This window comes from Ovis aries, chromosome 23, assembly GCF_016772045.2.
Source record: "Ovis aries strain OAR_USU_Benz2616 breed Rambouillet chromosome 23, ARS-UI_Ramb_v3.0, whole genome shotgun sequence".
In the NCBI taxonomy this organism is placed as follows: Eukaryota; Metazoa; Chordata; class Mammalia; order Artiodactyla; family Bovidae; genus Ovis; species Ovis aries.
In genome coordinates this window covers 20,748,029-20,767,846 of record NC_056076.1, presented here as the reverse complement: position 1 = coordinate 20,767,846, position 19,818 = coordinate 20,748,029, and the positions used below count along the sequence as shown (strand labels likewise).

At 47.5% G+C, this 19,818-nt stretch overlaps 1 protein-coding gene across 9 annotated transcripts in view; it reads left to right on the top strand.

Annotated features, from left to right (window-relative positions):
* Positions 1–19,818, top strand: part of FHOD3 (formin homology 2 domain containing 3) — a 528,593-nt gene that overhangs the window by 446,098 nt on the left and 62,677 nt on the right. For all 9 annotated transcript variants that reach the window (XM_042239380.2, XM_027960707.3, XM_042239379.2 and 6 more), the window contains 2 exons: positions 4,425–4,715; positions 13,797–14,677. In XM_042239380.2, coding sequence (XP_042095314.1) covers positions 4,425–4,715; positions 13,797–14,677 — 1,172 coding nt within the window. The remainder of the gene's footprint in view (positions 1–4,424; positions 4,716–13,796; positions 14,678–19,818) is intronic.

Here is a 19,818-nt window from a genome sequence, read left to right as displayed (position 1 = left end):
GATGGGAACTGAGGGGCGGGGGTTTTCCCTGTGTCCTCTGATGGTCGGGTTTGCCCACCTTTGCTGTACGGAAGTCACGGGTGTTGTGTGGGATCTCTTAGCATCTCTGCAACCTCCGTGACAATAAGAACGAGGTCTGTAGTGCTGGATCTGGGTTGTGTGTCCGTGTGCTTCTCACCACTGACACCGTTGCTGGGTGTCCATGAAATGTTGTGAGGAATTTTCATCCCTCGGTATTGGCAAATGCCTTAGCTCCCTGAGAACTTTCCCTGCAGGCCTGCATGGTTCCTCCTGTTTCCCTGGGATTCAGCCAGTGTGGATGGTACTTTCCCCCAGTGTACTGGGAGAGCAGCGGGCGTGGCTTGGGGTGGTGACTCCAAAGGGACAGCTGTATGTTTGTGGAGGGGACTGTTGGTGATAGCTGCTGCTGCTGTCACTTCAGTCATGTCCGACTCCATAGGCAGCAGCCCACCAGGTTCCCCTGTCCCTGGGATTCTCTAGGCAAGAACACTGGAGTGGGTTGCCATTTCCTTCTCCAATGCATGAAAGTGAAAAGTGAAAGAGAAGTTGCTCAGTCGTGTCCGACTCCTAGTGACCCCATGGACTGCAGCCTACCAGCCTCCTCCATCCGTGGGATTCTCCAGGCAAGAGTACTGGAGTGGGGTGCCATTGCCTTCTCCGTTGGTAATAAAGGTGCAGACAAAGAGAAAGCGAAGGGGAGCAGGAATGTTCTGGAGTTCAGTGTTTACTTTTGGGGTGTTTTCTAAGTGTCCATGAGAACTTTCTGAGCAGGTAGCGGTCCCAAGACCACACTGGGGGCCCTTGGACGTGAAAGGAGCGCAGAGTCTTGTCCCCCAGGTTACTTGTGCCTCGTTGTTCCTGGGCTTGATTAATGCAGCTCAAGGAGGACTCAGCTGTGCATCTTGTCCAGGGACTTCTTACTCGGTTCTCAGATCCCTCACTTGGCTGCCTGGCCCCATACCACCGTGACCCCTCGATGCGATTTTATGGCCTGTCACCAGCCCGGTGCTGAGCCCTCTGAAGCAGGAGTATGTGTTGTGTCCTGGACACGCCTGTCACCTGGTGTATTCTGTGCAGAAGGTGTCAGGAGTGAGCAGCCCAGGTGTATGCCCCCTGTCCCCTCCCTTCTCCGTCTTTGGTGGTTTGGCTTGATGGACTGTGTGTGAATGTTCTTTAATTGGTTCGTCAATAGCATAGCATCACACACTGCAGATTTGCAGTGAGGCCTTATGGACACTGAGCCTGCATTCTGGTCAGGACGTAGTTTTGGAGACGACGGTCACCCCAGCAGCGATGAAAGAGAGACAGCACCCCAGTGGTCAGGTCACGCATTTAAATGTCTGCTCCAGGAAGTAAGGCCTGAACAGAGCGGGATGAAAGTACACTGTTTATTCCCCAGGGTGTGTGGCTTTCTAGAGCTGGCATGTCCCTTGCCTCACTTGTCCCTGAAGTCCCTGGCTGATCAGGAGCCAGAGTCCCCGCTTAAAATGGAAGGACATGGGACAGCGGAGTGTGTGTAGGCTGGAGCCAGACAGCCGTCAAATGATGGATCCTTCCTGCTCTGTCTGCCAGTCTGCTGGGGATGGGGAGTAGACACAGGCTGATGGCAACCAACTGCAGCCGTCTCCCCGTCAGTGATAAAGCCCCACGGAGACACCCTCGCCAGTTTTCGCCATATGCTCACCAATTCAAACTTAAATGCATGCCACATGCTAGGCTGTTGGAAACACATTTTCATTTTGATGTGGCTATTCTGAAGTAAATGTGTGTAAGAACATATGCTCTCTGTCAACCCAACGATGACACTGCTGTTGCTAAAACTATGCTTTTGCTGTGCTGGTAAAATGAGGGGAGTTGTGTATCTCTTTGCTAAATACTCTATTATCAGATGAAAAGGCAGTTACCATACAGAGTCCTTTAACACCGGAGGGAATTTTTCTCAAAGGTCTGTTCACTCTCTCCCTGTACCCAGCTCAGTTTTTGCTTTTAAGGAAAAACACTCGACATACCCATTCTCGGGCACACAGGCTCACAGCTGTATGCCCTTCAGTTTCTCCCTGCTGCTGCCAGCCAGTGCGTCTCAGTCTGGAAGCTGCTCTCACATGACCAGATGGGGCTTCCAAAACCAGCCCTCCTGGGGACACCCCAGAGGGACACCCCACAGACTGCAGAGGACCTCTGCCACCTCACCCTCATCTCCTCCATTCTCCCAGGAAGCTGGTGCCTGTCCCTAGGCTGGAGTCCCCAGCAGAAGGCTTGCAATGTGTCATCAAGCCCGGGGAGGAGGAGGTGGGCAGAAGTCCCTTCGTGCTGTACATCCAGTTCCCACCTAAAAGGCCCTGGGGAAGTTTTGGGAAGAAGATCACTTCCCTGGGGTGGCTGGAAGTTACCCAGCACATAAGGAGAGGCTGGCATCTCATCTCTCTACTGCCTCCCTCTCCAGTTCCCAGACTCATTCTCCAGGGAAGACAGCCTGAGAGCAGATGAGGGGTGGGGGTTCTGGACCCAGTGAGGCCTGGCAGAATGGCTTCTTGCTGGGATGCTGAAGGGCAGCTGGGCCCCCTGCCCAGCGAGGCCTGAGCTTTTCTCTTGCGTAGTAATGCCACTGCCTGGTTTGCTGGGGGGCTGCGCTGGGTGCCCTGTTTTAGCCATCCCCGCTCACCTGAGCTGGCAGGTTGTCCCCACAAAGAGAGAGCCCCCACCCCCCCATCATCTGCCTGTTCTTAGGTGTCTGGGCAGGCCCCTCCCACTTCTCCCATGCACAGACCCTGCCTGAATCTCTGCATTGCTTCGAGCAGTTTGTGTGTAGACTCAAAACACGTGCTGTTGGTGGTACTGCCAGGATTCCAGCCATGTGGCTCTGCCCAGCCCTCAGGAGTGACTGCTCCTCACCTGGCCTTCATGGAAGACTATATATATATATATATATTATATATATATATATATATATATCCCCAATCATTTTGCTATCCATCCACAGCTCACAGCTGAGAGGGTTACTCAGTAAAAATATGCATATGGCAGCCTATGTCATTTCCTGGCTTCTAGGGGATGACATCCATGGAACCTGAGCCACAAATCTCCAGCCTTGATAGGTTTACAGAGTTATTTGCCTGTGGGCGATTCTTATAGATAGCTTCCAAGTGTATGGACTAACGTCACATTGAAAGTGAAAAAGTAAAAGTGTTAGTTGCTCAATCGTGTCCGACTCTGTGAGCCCATGGACTGTAGCCCGCCAGGCTCCTCTGTCCATGGAATTCTCCAGGTGAGAATTCCACTATAGTGGGTAGCCATTCCCTTATCCAGGGGATCTTCCTGAACCAGGAATCAAACCCACATTTCCTGCATTGCAATCGGATTCTTTCCTGTTTGAGCCACCAGGGAAGCAAACATCACATTATGAGCAGGCATAACTCAAGCAAAGGGTGACAGGCCTCACTGGTTTAGTCACTGATAAAAGCTCCGACTGGGACCCCCCTGGCGGTCCAGTAGTTAAGACTGGATGCTCCCACCTGCAGGGGCATGGGTTCTATCCCTAATCAGGGAGCTGAGACCCCACATGCCACACAGCTCAGCCAAAAAAAAAACAAGTAGAATTACCCAGTGAATATTTATTTATGTCAACTGGATATATTTTATATCAACTGATAACTTAACATCAGACTGCTCTTTGCTAATCAGCTTGATTCACCATGAACTTATTTCCTCTTTCCCTGAAGAAGCAAAAGGCTCATGTATCCGTCTGCTGTTGCTGTGTAACAAGTTACCACAAACATAGCTGTTCAAAACAGCACCCGTTTATTATTTCACGGTTCCCATGAGTCAGAAACCCAGCCTGGCTAACTGGGTTCTTGGCCAGGAGTATCTCAAGGCCATAGTTAAGGCTGTGGCTGGTGGGGCTCTTATTGGGAGGCCTGGGAAGAGTCCACCTCCAGGGTCTTTCAGGTTGTTGGCAGAATTCAGTTCCTCGTGCTTGCAGGACTGAGGTCCCTGTTCCATGTTGGCTATTGGCCAGGAATCATCCTCAGCTTCTAGAGGCCAACACATTCCTTGTCAATGGGCCCTTCCATCTTTAAAGCCAGCATGGTCAGGACAAATACTTCGTGTGCTTCTGATCTCTCTGACATCCTTTTCTGGTACTAATGAGAAAACACTCTGTGTCTAAAAGGCTCACCAGGTTGGATCAGACCCACCTGAGAGATCTCTGTATTGTAAGGTCAAGCAACTTGAGACATGAATGCCAGCCGCCATCCCCTTTCCCACAGAGTTTGATTGAATAACCAGGTGACGGGAGTCTCAGGGCCACTTTCAAATTCTTCCTGCCTCACATCTGGTCTCCCTTTCGCTCAACATTGCCTCGAAATTCCCGTCCTCACTGTAATCTCCGCTGTTGTCTCCCCCAGCCAGCGCCGGGGAGCCTGGGCCTGAACCGGAGGCAGACGTGGAGGCAGAGGTGGGGCAGGTGGCCGATGAGGCCGGCCAGGAGCTAGCCCCTGCTGGCGCGGGAGCCGAGAGCGAGGTGGAGCGGGCCCTGGAGCCCGAGCACGAGGAGCGAGCCTCCCTGAGTGAGAAGGAGCGGCAGAATGAGGCGGTGAATGAGCGTGACAACTGCTCGGCCTCCAGCGTCTCGTCCTCCAGCAGCACGTTGGAGAGGGAGGACAAGGAGGACAAGCTCTCCCGGGACAAGGGCACGGGTAAGGAACCCCCCACCCAGGGCACCCGGTGCAGGGCACCTGGCTCAGTTGACCTGCTGGCCCAGCTCTCTCCCCAGACGGTGCCCCGTGTCTGGAGGAGGGTGCATGTCCGCACTCAGCCAGCCAGCAGCTTCCTGCCCCTCAGATGGGCTCCCTCTCTCTGCCATGCAGCTGCACCATCACTTTACAGCTGGGAAAGGGCCATCAGGGACTTCTCCTGAGGAATGAGCCCTAGCAGAGAAATTCCTCAGCTTCCTTCTAACTATTAAACTGTGAACAGTAAGTGTGGCTGTTTTCTGGTTTAAATTTAGAGACACATTGTGTTGTTATCTGCTCCCTTGAAAGAGTTAATTTTTCAGTGAAGTATGTTGATGCTTTTGAACTGTGGTGTTGGAGAAGACTCTTGAGAGTCCTTTGGACTGCAAGGAGATCCAACCAGTCCATTCTGAAGGAGATCAGCCCTGGGATTTCTTTTGGAAGGAATGATGCTAAAGCTGAAACTCCAGTACTTTGGCCACCTCATGTGAAGAGCTGACTCATTGGAAAAGACTCTGATGCTGGGAGGGATTGGGGGCAGGAGGAGAAGGGGACGACAGAGGATGAGATGGCTGGATGGCATCACTGACTCGATGGACGTGAGTCTGAGTGAACTCCGGGAGTTGGTGATGGACAGGGAGGCCTGGCCTGCTGTGATTCACGGGGTCGCAAGGAGTTGGACACAACTGAGCGACTGAACTGAAGTATGTTGAGCCATTGTGACTAAATTCCAGACCAGAGCAACTTTGGTAGAGTGAATTGTATGAGTACTTTTAAAAAGGGCCAGTTCGTAGCATGCTGAGGTCAGTTTGATGGGCTCTGCTGGAATGTACATAATTTAGGTAATTTTCTACAGTATACTTAGGACCTCAGTTTTCTTCCATATTAAGTACGTGCTTTTTCTTATAGAATCGTACCTTTTTGGTATTATGCCTGATGGTCATTCAGTTTCACCTGTTTGATGGTGGCTTTATGTTTAGGGACCAAATGGAATGTTAGTTCTCATTAGAGACTTGGGGAGGGTGCCACAGAGGGTTCTAGAAATTGTAAGTGATTCAAATAATCATTTGAATGATTTTTTAAATTTTTAATTGGAGGAGAATTGTTTTACAATATTGTGATGGTTTCTGCCGTACAACAGTGTGAATCAGCCATAGATATACATATGTCCCCTCCCACCCCCATCACTTGAATTATGATTCATGTGTGACACCATGGAGTTGGTGTTCCGACTCATGACTTGTGTGCAGTGTCAGGAAGCTACCTCTCTTGACAGACACTCCTTACCTGTGGAGACATGCCTTATGGGGCAGCCTTCATTAAGTTACACAGTGACACAGATTCAAGGACCCTACATCTTAGGCCCAGAAGGCAGCATGAAGGCTCCACAAGGGACTGCCAGTCAGTGCCAGGACCCGTGCATGGTGTGTTAGTTCACAGATTAAGAATACAGTCTCCCTGAAGCCTGGACAAGTGAACAAAGATCGAATGAATGAATGAAGCCATAATTCATTCAGGAGGCCTGTCAGATAGTGGCTTAGTCTAATACTTCAGTTTTCACAATTATATAATTATATTTAATTATATATATATATATCTCGGAGAAGGCAATGACACCCCACTCCAGTACTCTTGCCTGGAAAATCCCATGGATGGAGGAGCCTGGAAGGCTGCAGTCCATGGGGTCGCTAAGAGTTGGACACAACTGAGCAACTTCACTTTCACTTTTCACTTTCATGCATTGGAGAAGGCAATGGTAACCCACTCCAGTGTTCTTGCCTGGAGAATCCCACGGACGGTGGGGAGCCTGGTGGGCTGCCGTCTATGGGGTCACACAGAGTCGAACACGACTGAAGTGACTTAGCAGCATATATATATATAGTCTCAATGAAAAGGAAAAGGCTTTGAAGACTTTGTTTATGTCTTAGGAATCATTGCATTGAAAATCTTATGTCTGGTTGAATATGTGGGTGCTAAAAGGATTACATATATTGATACTGAATTTCTTTCAAAGTCAGATTATAGTTATTCTCTCAGATTTTACTTGCTGTTATTCACATTTAATGTAATTTTGGTCATCGTACAGAATGTTGGGTAAGTCGTGTTGATCAGTCTGACCTTAAATCATGTTTTATTGCATTATGAGTAGCTTTTAGGATTATTCATCTTAACTAGGTTTAACAAGCCTAAAACATATCAACAAGTTGGATTAGTAAAAATAAGCCAGGGCAAAGAACTTTCTTGGATCAGATTGCCCAATATCCTTCCAAATAAGGACAACTTTCCAAAAATGGAGACTCTACTCCCAGTGAAGAACCATTGACTTCCTACCAAAAGCTGGTAGTGTCCAGGGATTGGAGCCTTGCAGTGGCTTTTCTGCTTCAGTCTGGTGCTGTTAAGGGATGTGACCATGTTTATTTGTTGTAGCTCATTGGTTCTTAAAATATCCCACTGCTCACAGCCACCATCAGCAACCAGGAATCAGGGAAGCTCTGTCCTCAGAGCTCTTGCTTTTCAGAATCTTCTCAAACAAATCACAAAGGCAATCAAAGTGATTCCTCATCTTTTTCTAATGGTTGTAGCTATTAGTTGAGAATGAATTTGTAGAGCTTGAAAGAGATTCAACTTACTGCAAGTGTGTGGTCTTATTTTTCTTTGTTTTTGGTGTTGTACTCCCTGGCATTAGAATGAGAGGCTTTATCGTTGCATAGATTACACTTTGCTGTAGTTACTTCCAAAATCGTGTTTTGTCTCTACTTGAATGCAGTGAGGATGGGGTTGTCTGTCTTGTTCATTGTGAGTCCTTACTTCCTAGCTGGGGACCCGGAACATAATAGGGGCTCATAAAGCCACCGATGAATGAAGAAGCATCAGGCTAAGATGGAGAAGCCCCATTACTCCCAGTTCCTCCCTCTTACAACTAAAGTATCAACACCCTGGATATAATAGAACAGCCAATCATAGAAGGACGCTAAAAGGTGAAAAGAAGGAGGCAGACTGCCTAGGAGTCTTTTGACTTGAACAGCACAGCAGTGAAGCTTCAAGGAAAGCTGATTCCCTTAACCAAAGGATGAGGAAAGGTGATGCCTAACAGAACAGAAAATCTGTGCTGCTCTTAATAAGTGCTCTATCCCAAACAAGGTCTAATGGAAACTATGCCACTGTCACAGCTCTCTTCCAATCCAGTGGTTTCAGTAAGACGGAAAAGGAGGCAAGTCTTCTGTATACACCCATATGGAAACAGGTGACGGCTCTCCAGTTCCCTCCCTTCCCTCAACCCTGTAGTGTCAGCGAGACTCAGAAGGGAACCAGTCTTCTGTCGCCTGCCCAGTAGAAGCAGATTGCTCTCCATTCCCCTGCTGGGATACTGTTGGCCTAACGGGGAGTTCATAGTCTATCCCCTGCACGGGGAAGCAAGTGGATCTCAATTCTTCCAACAGGGTCGAGTCAGTGGGGTCCTGTGGGGATCTGAGCCTTCACCTGGACCACAGTAGGACCACACTTAATGAAGACCTGGCAGAAAGACTAATAGCCTTCTCTGTCTTCCCACCACCACTCTCCTTGTCCTCAGTGCCAGTGAGGGCCCAGGGGGAGCCAAGCCTCCGTCCCCACCCAGCATAAACAAGGTAGAATGATGTGGTTGGAGGTGGGACTAGCCATTGGTGGGGACTGGTGGAAAACCGAGCCTTCACTTCACTTGGAGACAGTGAGCCAATGGGAGTCAATGCTTCACGTCCACTGGGAAGATGCTGCTGGGGTCAAGGGGCTTCAGCCCATCTACATTGAGGGAGTGAGTCAGCCTTCTTCCTGATGACAGTGGGACCCAGCAGGGATCTGAACATATATGTGCACCAAAACCTATAAGCTATACCCTGAAAGGGTGAGTATCTGCTAAAAGAGAAGGTTAAATATGACCCAAAGTCTATCCCATAATACCCAACACATCCAGGATATAATCAGAAATCACTCATCATATCAAGAAGCAGGGCATTGACATCTTGAATGGAAAAAGACCATCCAGAGATGCCATTATTATGGTGACTGCTTTAAAACCTTTGACAGGTGCTGGGATGATCTGTCAAAAGTTTTAAAGCAGTCATCATAATAATGCTTTAGAGAACAGTTACAAACTCTCAAGAAATACATTTAAAAAGTCTTAGCAGAGAAATTTAAAAAAAAAAGAACCAAAGGAAAATTATACAGCTGGAAAATGCAAGCTGAAGTAAAGTATTTGACATACTTTATATTTGATTAGAAACAATAAAGGAAATAATCAGTGTATTTGAAAACAGATCAGTGGAAATTACCAAATCTGAATAGCAGAGAAAAAATAGACTAAAAATGGAAGGAGCCTCAGGGACCTATGGGACTATGTCAGTAAAACTGACCTTCATTTCATCTAGGTCTAAGAAGAGGAGAGAGAATGCGGTGTGGAAAGATGTTTGAGGAAATAATGGCTGAGATTTTCCCAAGTTTTGCAAAAGGCATAAGCCTACAGATTTAAGCTGAGCAAATCCTAACAAGGATAAATCCAAAGAAATCGACACCAAGACAAATGATAATCAAATTTATGATAACTAAAAGCCAATAATTTTTTAAGACCAAAAAAATGATGTGATACCTATAGAAGAGCAGCAGTTCAGAGGATAGCAGATATCTTGCCTGGATCACGGAGGCCTGCAGAAAGGGGGACAGCATCTGTCAAGCACTGAAAGACCATAACTGTCAATGGTGAATTACATGTACAGTAAAAGTGGCCTTTAACAATGCAGGGGAAATAAAAGCATTCTCAGTAAAGAACAACCAAGAGCGTTTGTCACGAGTGACCTCCCCTTGAAGAATGGCTGAAGGAAGTTTTCTGAACAGAAAGGAAATGATGATAGAAGATGACTTGGGACTCCAGCAAGAAAACAAAAAACAGAATGGGTAAAAATAGGGGTAGATAAAAATGCTATATTTTTACCCATGTGCTTCTTAAATCATATTCGATGGTTGAAGCAAACATTACTTTATGGTGTTCAGCATATGTAGAGGAAATACTTAAGACAGCTGTATTTTCAAAACTGGGAGGGTAAACGGATCTAAATGGAAGTAAGGTTTCTGCACTTCAAAGCAGTAAAACATCAGTTTGTTTTTGTTTAGTCACTGAGTCATGTCCGACTCTTTGTCACTCAGTGGACTGTAGCCCACCAGGCTCCTTTGTCCATGGGACTCCCAGGCAATAATATTGGAGTGGGTTGCCGTTTCCTTCTCCAGGGGATCTCCAGGGCTCAAAACTGCATCTCCTGCATTAACAGGTGAATCCTTTACCACTGAGACACCAGGGAAGCCCAATACCAATAGACTAAATAAGTGAATGTGTATACTGTAATACCTAGAGCAACTACTAGGAAAATTACAAGAAGTAATCAAAAACACTATAAAAGAAGTCACACTGAAATTCTAAAAAATGTTCAAGCAATCTACCCAAGACCAAGAACGGAGGAATAGACACTGAAACAAGGATCAAACAAACAAACAAAAAAAACGGCACGCTTAAGTCCTAACACAGCGAGTAAAAGAGATTTGAAGAGTGGATGAAAACACCAATCAACTACATGCTATCATAGACAACACTCATATCAAATGTAATGACATGGGCAGATGGAAAGTTAAAAGCTGGGAAAAGATGTCATGCCAACATTAATCAAAGAAAAGCCATATTAATAGCTATGTTAATATCAGATGAAGTACACTTCAGAGCGAAGGAAATTGCTAGGGACAAAGAGGCACCCTACGTAATGATTTTATAAAAGACATAAATGAATGAAGAAAGTAAACTTGAAAGCCAGCATTTAAAATGTTACCTGATTATGCTCTTTGCCTTGTTGCCAAAATAAGAAATTGTCAACATTTCCCAATAAATGGAGAGAGTGAGGCGGTCTGTTGAGAGAGACTCAGTCACTTTATCTGCCACAACTTCCTGGCATCAAAGCAGTCTCCCTATTTACGGGATTGTTTGAGCAGCTGTAGTGATTTCTCCATCGTGTCCTCAAATGCCACCTCCTATCTCTTTGATGGTGGTTATCGTCAAAATGTATTTTGTTTGTGAAGCCAGTCTCCAAGAGGACTCAAGACCTCCTTGTTCTGGTGTTGGGCGCTTGGTGAGCTTAGGCCACTGTTGAGCAGAGCACAGAGGCCAAAACTACAGTGGAAAAATCAGAGCATTGAGGGCCTTTGGCTTTCCCCAGTAAATGCCTCATCAAAGATGAAGGCACAGCCACAGGAGAGAGGCCAGTGTCCTTCCCCAGCCTGTCTGATCCAGCTCTTTGGTAGAGAAAAAGCTCATGCTGCTCACATCCTCAGCCTAGGTCTCTTGCTCCCTCCCCAAATGAGCAGCCACAGAGGCCCTTGGATATCTGATGGAATGCACAGCCTGAAGTGCCCACTGCCCAGCCCTGCTGGACCTCAGGAAGCAAACTCGGAGGACTGACGTCCCTGACCATTTATCCATTCATCCACTCATCCTAGATGCTGGGGATACAACAGGGAACAAAACAGACCCAAATCCCTGCTCTTGTAGAGTTTACATTCCAAGGAAGAACACAATTTAACAAATAATTATAATCATTCCAATAATGGGACAAAGGCAGCAATAAACTCAAAGAGGAAAATGCGTGGAAGATCAGACAGTAAGATGTGCTTGGGTAGAAAATAAAGCAGGAAAAGATGATGAGCTGTGGACGAGAGGGAGGCGTGCACAATTTTAAATAAGGTGGTCAGGGAAGATTTCACTGGGAAGACACTATTTGAGCTAAAACGGAAAGGAAGTTGAGAAGCAAATTGTGTGATTAACTGGGGTTGCCCCAGGAGAGGCAAAGGTCCTGAGGCTGGATGACGTAACGCCTGGTGAGTTCTAGGAATGTCAGGTCAGTGCTGTTACTGAAGAGGTTCCTGTGTGTATATCTGGGGTGGCAGCAGTGGCGGAGGTGGTGGTAGGAGAGGCAGAAAAAAAAATTAAGGTGGGATCACGCATGGCTTGTGAACACTGACAGGTCACCGGCTTTTTGTCCCAGTGAAATGTGGCACCATTGGCAGACTTAGAGCAGAAAGGTAAGTGGGACATTGCAACACGTCACGTGGCTGTGGGGTTCACTGTAGAGGGACAAGCGTGGAAGCTGAGATCAGCTGGATGCTCCCCTGTTGGCAAGCAACCTCGCTAGTTCAGACTGGGGTTGTGGCAGGAGTAGTGATGAGAAAAGTGATTGGATTCTGGATGCAACGTGAAGATTAAACTAACAGGACTCTGTTGTGTGGGATGAAAGAGCAGTGTACACCCGTGGTAGGTTCATGTTGATGTATGGCAAGACCAATAAAGTATTGTAAAGTAAAACAAAAAACGTCGAGGATGACTCTGAGGCTTTTGGAATTGGCAGCAATTACATTGGATGGGTGAAGGATGGATGGAGTGGCCACACTGAGACTAGAAATGACTGCAGGAGAAGCAGGTTGGGTGAGTGGGACTGGGGGCAGAAGATGGCATTTAAAGGCCTGAGACTGGATGAGATGAAGGCTAGGAAAGGGAGTGTAGATGGAGAGAAGAGGTCCACAGACTCTTAAAGGTTAAAGATAAGGAGGAACCAACACAGGAGACCGACCAGGAGCAGCCAAAGAGAAGGCAGCAAACCAGCTGAGTACAGCGTCCGGAAGTGAAGGAGGAGGGTCAAGGGTGAGAGCGTAACAGCTGCGACAGGAAGGTCATGGGTCACCCAGAAAGGAGCATCTCTGAAACAGAGCAGAAACTTCATTAGACTGGGTTCAAGAGAGAATAAAGAGAGAAATTGGAAACAGCAAAACAACTCTTATAAGCAGCTTTAATTTTTGTTTGTTTCTTTCAAATTTTTATTTTGTATTGGGTTATAGCCGATGAACAACATCGTGGTAGTCTCAGGTGAGCCTCAAAGGGACTCAGCCACACGTGTACATGTGTCCATTCTCCCCCCAGCTCCCCTCCCATCCAGGCTGGCACGTAAGTTTGAGTAGCGTTGCATGTGCTCTATAATAGGTCCTTGTTGGTTATCCATTTTGAATATAGCAGTGTGTGTGTGACCTTCCCAAACTCCCTAACTCTCCCTCCCCTGCCCCAGCTTTACTTTAAAAGAAAGGAGAAAATTTGGATTATAGCTGGAGGGATAAGTAGAATCAAGTGAGGTTTTTTGGTTTCACTTAACAGGTAAAATTATACTGTGTTTATATACCAGTAGGAAGATCTAGTGGGAGGAGCATGGGAGACGCAGGATGGAGAATCATGGGAGCACATGAGTCCCACTAAGAGGACAGGGGGTCAGTGGTCACAGGACAGACGTGATCAGTGTTCAGGTGCAGGTGGATGAGTGGAGGCAGAATGGAGGCCCTGGAAGAGCTCCGACTTTGCCTGTTAAATAGTTTTTGAAACAGAAAGCAAGGCAATGCTTACAGAGGATGAGTTGAGTAGGGGAGCCTAGAGGAAAGAGGAGGTGTATGGAAAGCCATCTAAGAGAGGTCGTGGATGGGGCCACCAGGCAGCATTAAGGGCCTCCTGAAGACTGGTGGCCGTATGACCAGTGGTACAGTCTGTGCGTTTCTCCAGGCAGTTTGGCTTCACTGGTGCAGAGGTGGAGTCGGGGGGAAAAGGAGTAATTCTGCAGCCTTTCCAGTACCTGCCGTGGGTGAGAGGGCATTTCCTTGACTCCCTGTGTGTAGTTAGAGCAGTTGCCCTGAGTGGGCCCTGACCAGCTATCATGGGTGGGCAGAAAAGGCGGGGCAATTTTTTCCCACGAGCTTAGGCCAGAGCCACAAGCCGTGTCACACCTACGATAGTGTTGGGTCCCTAGAGTGGGCCATTGGCCCTGTGACGCAGCATCTCTTTCTGATCAAGAGCATCTTGTCAACCGTGACCTTCCACTGCTTTATTTCTGGGTCTTCCTGATTCCTCCTGTGTGAAATGCCCACGGGTTGCCTGGTTGGTTCTTTCATGGCATCGAGACTGGTGTGATGTTCTCATTTTTTTCTCCTGTGTACTTTCAGGTTTGTGGTCCGCGGGTGTTCAGGATGCCGGTGTAAATGAGCAGTGTGGCGACATCCTCACCAGCAAACGGTTCATGCTGGACATGCTGTATGCCCATAACAGAAAGCCCGCGGATGACGAGGAGAAGGGGGAGGGCGAGGCTGCGAGGACCGCACAGGGGGCAGAGGCGGTAGCCAGCCTGGCTAGCCGGATATCCACCCTGCAGGCCAGTTCCCTGGCCCAGGATGAGAGCGTCAAGAGGGTGGACGTTGGCTGTCTGGACAACCGGGGCAGTGTGAAAGCCTTCGCGGAGAAATTCAACAGTGGGGACCTAGGGAGGGGGTCCATCTCCCCTGACGCGGAGCCCAATGACAAGGTCGCAGAGAAGACATCAGCTCAGCCCAAGACGGAATCCGACTACATCTGGGACCAGCTCATGGCCAATCCCAGGGAGCTCAGAATCCAGGACATGGATTTCACTGACCTGGGTGAGGAGGATGACATTGATGTCCTGGACGTGGACCTGGGTCACCCGGAGGCCCCAGGGCCACCTCCCCCGCCCCCACCCACCTTTCTGGGTCTGCCGCCCCCACCCCCTCCACCCCTGCTGGACAGCGTGCCTCCCCCTCCAGTCCCCGGTAATTTATTGGCTCCCCCTCCAGTATTCAACGCTCCTCAGGGCTTAGGGTGGCCCCAGGTACCCAGGGGTCAGCCAGCATTCACCAAGAAAAAGAAGACCATCCGTCTGTTCTGGAACGAAGTCCGGCCTTTTGAGTGGCCGTGTAAGAACAATGGCCGCTGCAGAGAATTCCTGTGGTCGAAACTGGAACCCATTAAGGTGGACACCTCCAAGCTGGAGCACCTGTTTGAGTCTAAATCGAAGGAACTGTCCGTCTCCAAGGTATCGCTTGCATCCAGCATGCCTCTTCACTTGCTGGGTTACTTATAGATGTTGGGTAGAACGGAGAATCTTGTTATACATAAAATGCCCTTCGTGTTGCTCTTGCTAATTGCTTCAAAAGGCAGTTGGTATAAAAATCTGACTTTTCATCCAGTACCCTGTGTCACACATTAGGTGTGAGCTAAATGAGGGAGGGACCTTTTGTTGCTAACAAAGCTAGCAACGTATTAACACTGATAGGCAAGTAGCTTTCTAAGAACCTAATAACCTGGAGGGAAAAAAAAAAAACAAACAGTGTTTACCCAGGGATTGTTAGCATAGCCTGACGGCAAATGTTGACATTCACTAGAGCAAAGTAGACTAGCTAATTTGTCAAACACACTGGCTTCTTCCTGTGGATGTGTGTATTCACATTGTTTATGGTTGATAGTGGTTTGAACCTCAGCTGTAAGACGGTAGGCTATGAGACATTTCTTCAGCTAATCCCCTGGCTGAGTCAGTTTTCTACCACTATCTGGATGCTTCTGTACAGCCATCTAGTTAGCATGCTGTAGACATTATACGTGTGTCTAGATTTCTTATTTCTCATAGATGTTTGAGAACCCGGAGGGCATTGCTGGTGTAGTGTCTTTAACAGAGATGTCCTATCTACTTTTATAAATGAAGAGCTTTGTATGTGAAGTTACTGGGCATCAAAGGTAAAGTCATGACTGAAGAGCACTGAGAAAAGGCTGTGTGATACTGGATCACAGATTTTATTTCTGATGATTCACTGCCTTATTAGGGTCTCCTTTACCTATCTTAGAGAACTGATCTAAAAAAATAACTCTTTGTGATCCTGGGTATATTTCAGTTTTAAAACAGGTTTAAGACTGTCTTCTCAGGGCCCTGAAGTAAGAGAAAACACTTTTCAAAGGATAGTTTAGAGTAAATATGTCAGAACTTACTATTGCAAATTAATTTCAGCTCTATGGGTTGCTCCGTTTAGCATCGTTTTGGGTGAGTATAAACTGTCTGAGTTGGGCTCCTTGATCCGCTGGCCAGGCTCCGATTTAGAATCAGACAGTGTGTGCAAGCCTTCTCAGGACAGGAGTATCCTTTCGAGAAGGACCTGAGGATGGAGTTTGTGCCTGTCACCATGTGTGATGCTGAAAGGCTAGGCCGGGAGCTCTAAAAGGTCGACTTCCTGTTAAAACCTGTACTGGGGTCGGGGGTGGGGTGGGGGAGATGGGTCTGGAACTACCTGCTGCTCTTCCCGAGTTGGCCTTTACCCTTGAGTTGGTGTCTGCTCAGTTCCAACAAGGATGTGAATCTGAACCATTTCCAGCCCCACCCCACCCCCAAGTCAGAATTCCAGCTTTTTCCTGTTTGCAAATCCAACTGCCAAGATCCAAAAGAGAAAACCATGCCAGGCAGTCCTTTCTCCCAGCAGGAAGTAGAACCCTCTTGTTCTCTCTAGAAAACAACGCCACGAGAAGTGCTATTGCGCTCCGTGTCTCTGTGTCCTGACTTCCAGGACTGGCCACGTGTGGTGATGAGCCACCCCCGTGGCCCCTTCCACTCTTACCATCAGACCTGCCATTTGGGAGAAGGCTGGCGCGGTTAAAGCAGCAGTTGGATCACCCAGGACGTGCCCTCGCTCCCGCTGATCTGGTTGGCCCATCTCCTTCATCCCACTCCTTCCCACGTGAGCCCCTCTGGCTGCCTGAACCCTCCGGGCTTGTCCTGGTTGCTCCTTAGCCTCAGAGATTGCTGGCTGTTAACTTGGGGTTGAGGGGGTGAGGAATTAAAGAGTCCCAGTTGGCAATGAAGGCACTTCTGACTTCATTTTTTACTAAAGAAATGACAAAGTGAAAAGCTTCCTTGAGAAGACCCCAAACAGGTTCACCTCCCCCACTTCTCTTGATCCTACTTGTGATCAGTGACAGGAGCCTGGTTGGCACCCTCTCAGTGGCCCAGAGTTCAGCTCTTTTGTGAAGTAGGTGGTGACCTCTTAAAAACCTGTATTGCCCAGCTACAAAGGCTCACCTGGTTTTTACAGAGTGAGAGCATAAGAGGAAAGTAGCATGTTGAAAATTTACCTGGTTCCAGAATGTTCTGCAGTGGGACCCAGGAGCCCATTTTGGGGAGGGGATGGCTAGAAAATGTGAGCAGAGACTATTTATAAATGTTACAAATGGTGAGGATGCAAAATGGAGAGTGGAATCTGTTATGTGGACTTGTACAGCTATAACCAGCTTTACATTTGGTTCTAATTCTTGACTATGATGTTCATAAAACTCAGCTGTAAATGGCTACTTCCAAATTCTGGCTCATGAGAAGTTTTCCATTAAGAACAATAGAGTGCATCAACAATAAAATATGCTTCACGGGGCAGCACAGAGCAAAGGGAATCAGTTGTACTTTCCATCAGAAAACTTAACACCAGACCAGTGTTGCAGGGCACGGTGGTGACCATCTGAGGCATCCCCTAGGGATTCATGTGCCAGATCCAAGGCTGGGGTGACCACCTCATGGAGACGATAAGAACAGAGAGATGTGCTTTGTGATTTCCTTTCCAAATAGCTTCTAGAACTGGATCTACTTTTCTCTTTCAGCAGGTAATATACATATATACATATATATGTACATATTTATATATACATATGGGCTTCCCTGGTGGCTCAAACAGTAAAAAAATCTGCCTGCAGTGCAGGAGATGTGGGTTCGATCCCTGGGTGGTAAAGATCCCCTGGAGAAGGGAATGGCTACCCACTCCAGTATTCTTGCCTGGAGACTATATGTATAACTTTCTAATCAGATAGCTTGAATTATGTGTTGTGGAGAAAGACAGAAATTTTGTATTACATTTGATCGTATTTTGTTTTTGCTGCTGGTCTAAGATGTGGAGAATGGCATCAATTCAGTTCAGTTCAGTCGCTCAGTCGTGTCCGACTCTTTGCAACCCGATGAATCGCAGCACGCCAGGCCTCCATGTCCATCACCAACTCCGGAGTTCACTCAGATTCACGTCCATCGAGTCAGTGATGCCATCCAGCCATCTCATCCTCTGTCAGCCCCTTCTCCTCCTGCCCCCAATCCCTCCCAGCATCAGAGTCTTTTCCAATGAGTCAACTCTTTGCATGAGGTGGCCAAAGTACTGGAGTTTCAGCTTTAGCATCATTCCTTCCACATAAGAGACGGTTGAAAGGACCCGAGTTGAAGCCCCAGGAAGTGGCCTTCCAAGCTGTATGTCTCATCTAGGGCAGCCAAGTCCCTCTTCCTTCCAAAGGGCAGCTTTTACATCCCCGGATCCAGACAGACCACGGAAGATGTGGGGCCGAAGAGGGGCCCGGAAGGAAGAAGGGACCTGGCTTGACCTTTGGGGACTCATAGCTGTCTTACTCACCTGAGTTCATTGCTTTCCTTTGGGGAGGGGCCTCTGGAATGGATTTGGAGACATTTGTTTGACTTTATTTACCTTGAACTTTCAAACCATTTCATAAGCTACAAGTAGTGACTTTTTAAGAAAATTCAGAGATGATTTATTTTGTCTGGGGTAAGCCCCAGCCTGAGTTATTTTGAAAGGCTCTCCCGGGACTCAACCAAAGCTATGAACCATTGATTTAAAGTGAAAAATAAAGCACCAATGAGGGGGGCATTGCTCCCACCATCATTCTCCACGTTGACTTCACCCCCCCACCTCTGTTTTATTCTCCAGAGAAGGGAAGAAAATCTTCCTACCCTTTATGTGAATTCAGATCATAAGGGAATGTTATTTTGTTTAACAGCACCCTCAGAAAACCTGAATTCTTCCTGGAAATTCCAAGCCCAACTTTGGGACCATCCTTATCTAGGATGGTCCCCATGTATGCGGGGGTCCCAGTGGAATTATTAACAGCACTCTCTTCACCTCTGAAAAGTCTCTAAGTTAGGGTACTGGATCAACTACAGTAACATTGGAAATGTAACTGTTTGATGGTTGGCCTCTGCTGTAAAGAGCCAATGTGGGAAATTAACTTTTTTTTTTTTTTTTCTAATTTTACCAATAAGCAAGCCTGTTCTGGCCAGTTCCACAGAAATGTTATTCCTAACTGAAGGTTTTTCAGCTTTTATTTAGGTTTCCCTGTTAGCTCAGTTGGTAAAGAATCTGCCTGCGATGCAAGAGACCCCAGTTTGATTCCTGGGTCGGGAAGATCCCCTGGAGAAGGGAAGGCTACCGCTCCAGTATTCTTGGTCTTCCCTGGTGGCTCAGCTGGTAAAGAATCCGCCTGCAATGCGGGAGACCTGGATTCGATCCCTGGGTTGGAAAGATCTCCTGGAAAAGGGAACGGCTACCCACTCCAGTATTCTGGCCTGGAGGACTCCCTGGACTACATAGTCCACGGGATCTCCAAGAGTCGGACGCGATTGAGGGATGTTCACTTTCATACTCCCTTCCATGGCTTTTTTGTTGTTGTTCTGCTTTTGCCTTCATGCTTTCCGATGTATATCTCCCTCATTATAGAACTTGGGAAAATCTCATAGCAGTCACATCGTTATGATAGCTGTATTGTGGCATCACTATCGTGGACACTTTTTCAACAGACAGTTTTGAAAATATCCTGTGGCGTCACCCTTTTGGCAGCTAGCAGGGAGTGAGGAGGAATGATTTCCCATTTCTAGAACTCGTGCCTCGCTGAGCCAGCCCTGGGGTTTGTGACAGTGATGCTGACAAGCATTTTGAGAGGTCGGTCGCCTTTCATGGAAATACTCTCAAACTTAGCAGTATTCTCCAAGACTCTGAGTTCTCTTAATAAATCATGTCCTTATCCCAGTTTCTATTTTCAGTCACTGCACCCTCTGGGATGATAAGTTCTGTGTGCTGAATATCCACTTTTTAAAACCGCATCCTTTACTGCTAGTAAAATTGCTCTTTAAAAACTCAAAGCAAAAAAAAATAAATAAATAAAAATAAAAACTCAAAGCAGTGATCCTCCGTGGCAGCATATCAAAAAACTTTGGAAGGCAAGCCCTGTCCACCTGCCTGGACTGCGGGCCTCCACAATCTTTGCCCAAGCTCTCCTCCCTACTCTGCTTGCTTCATCCTCTCCCGCTACGTGGAAGTTTGTGCCTTCACGGTGGCCCTTCTCTGGACCTTAGCCGTCTTTATCATGGCACGC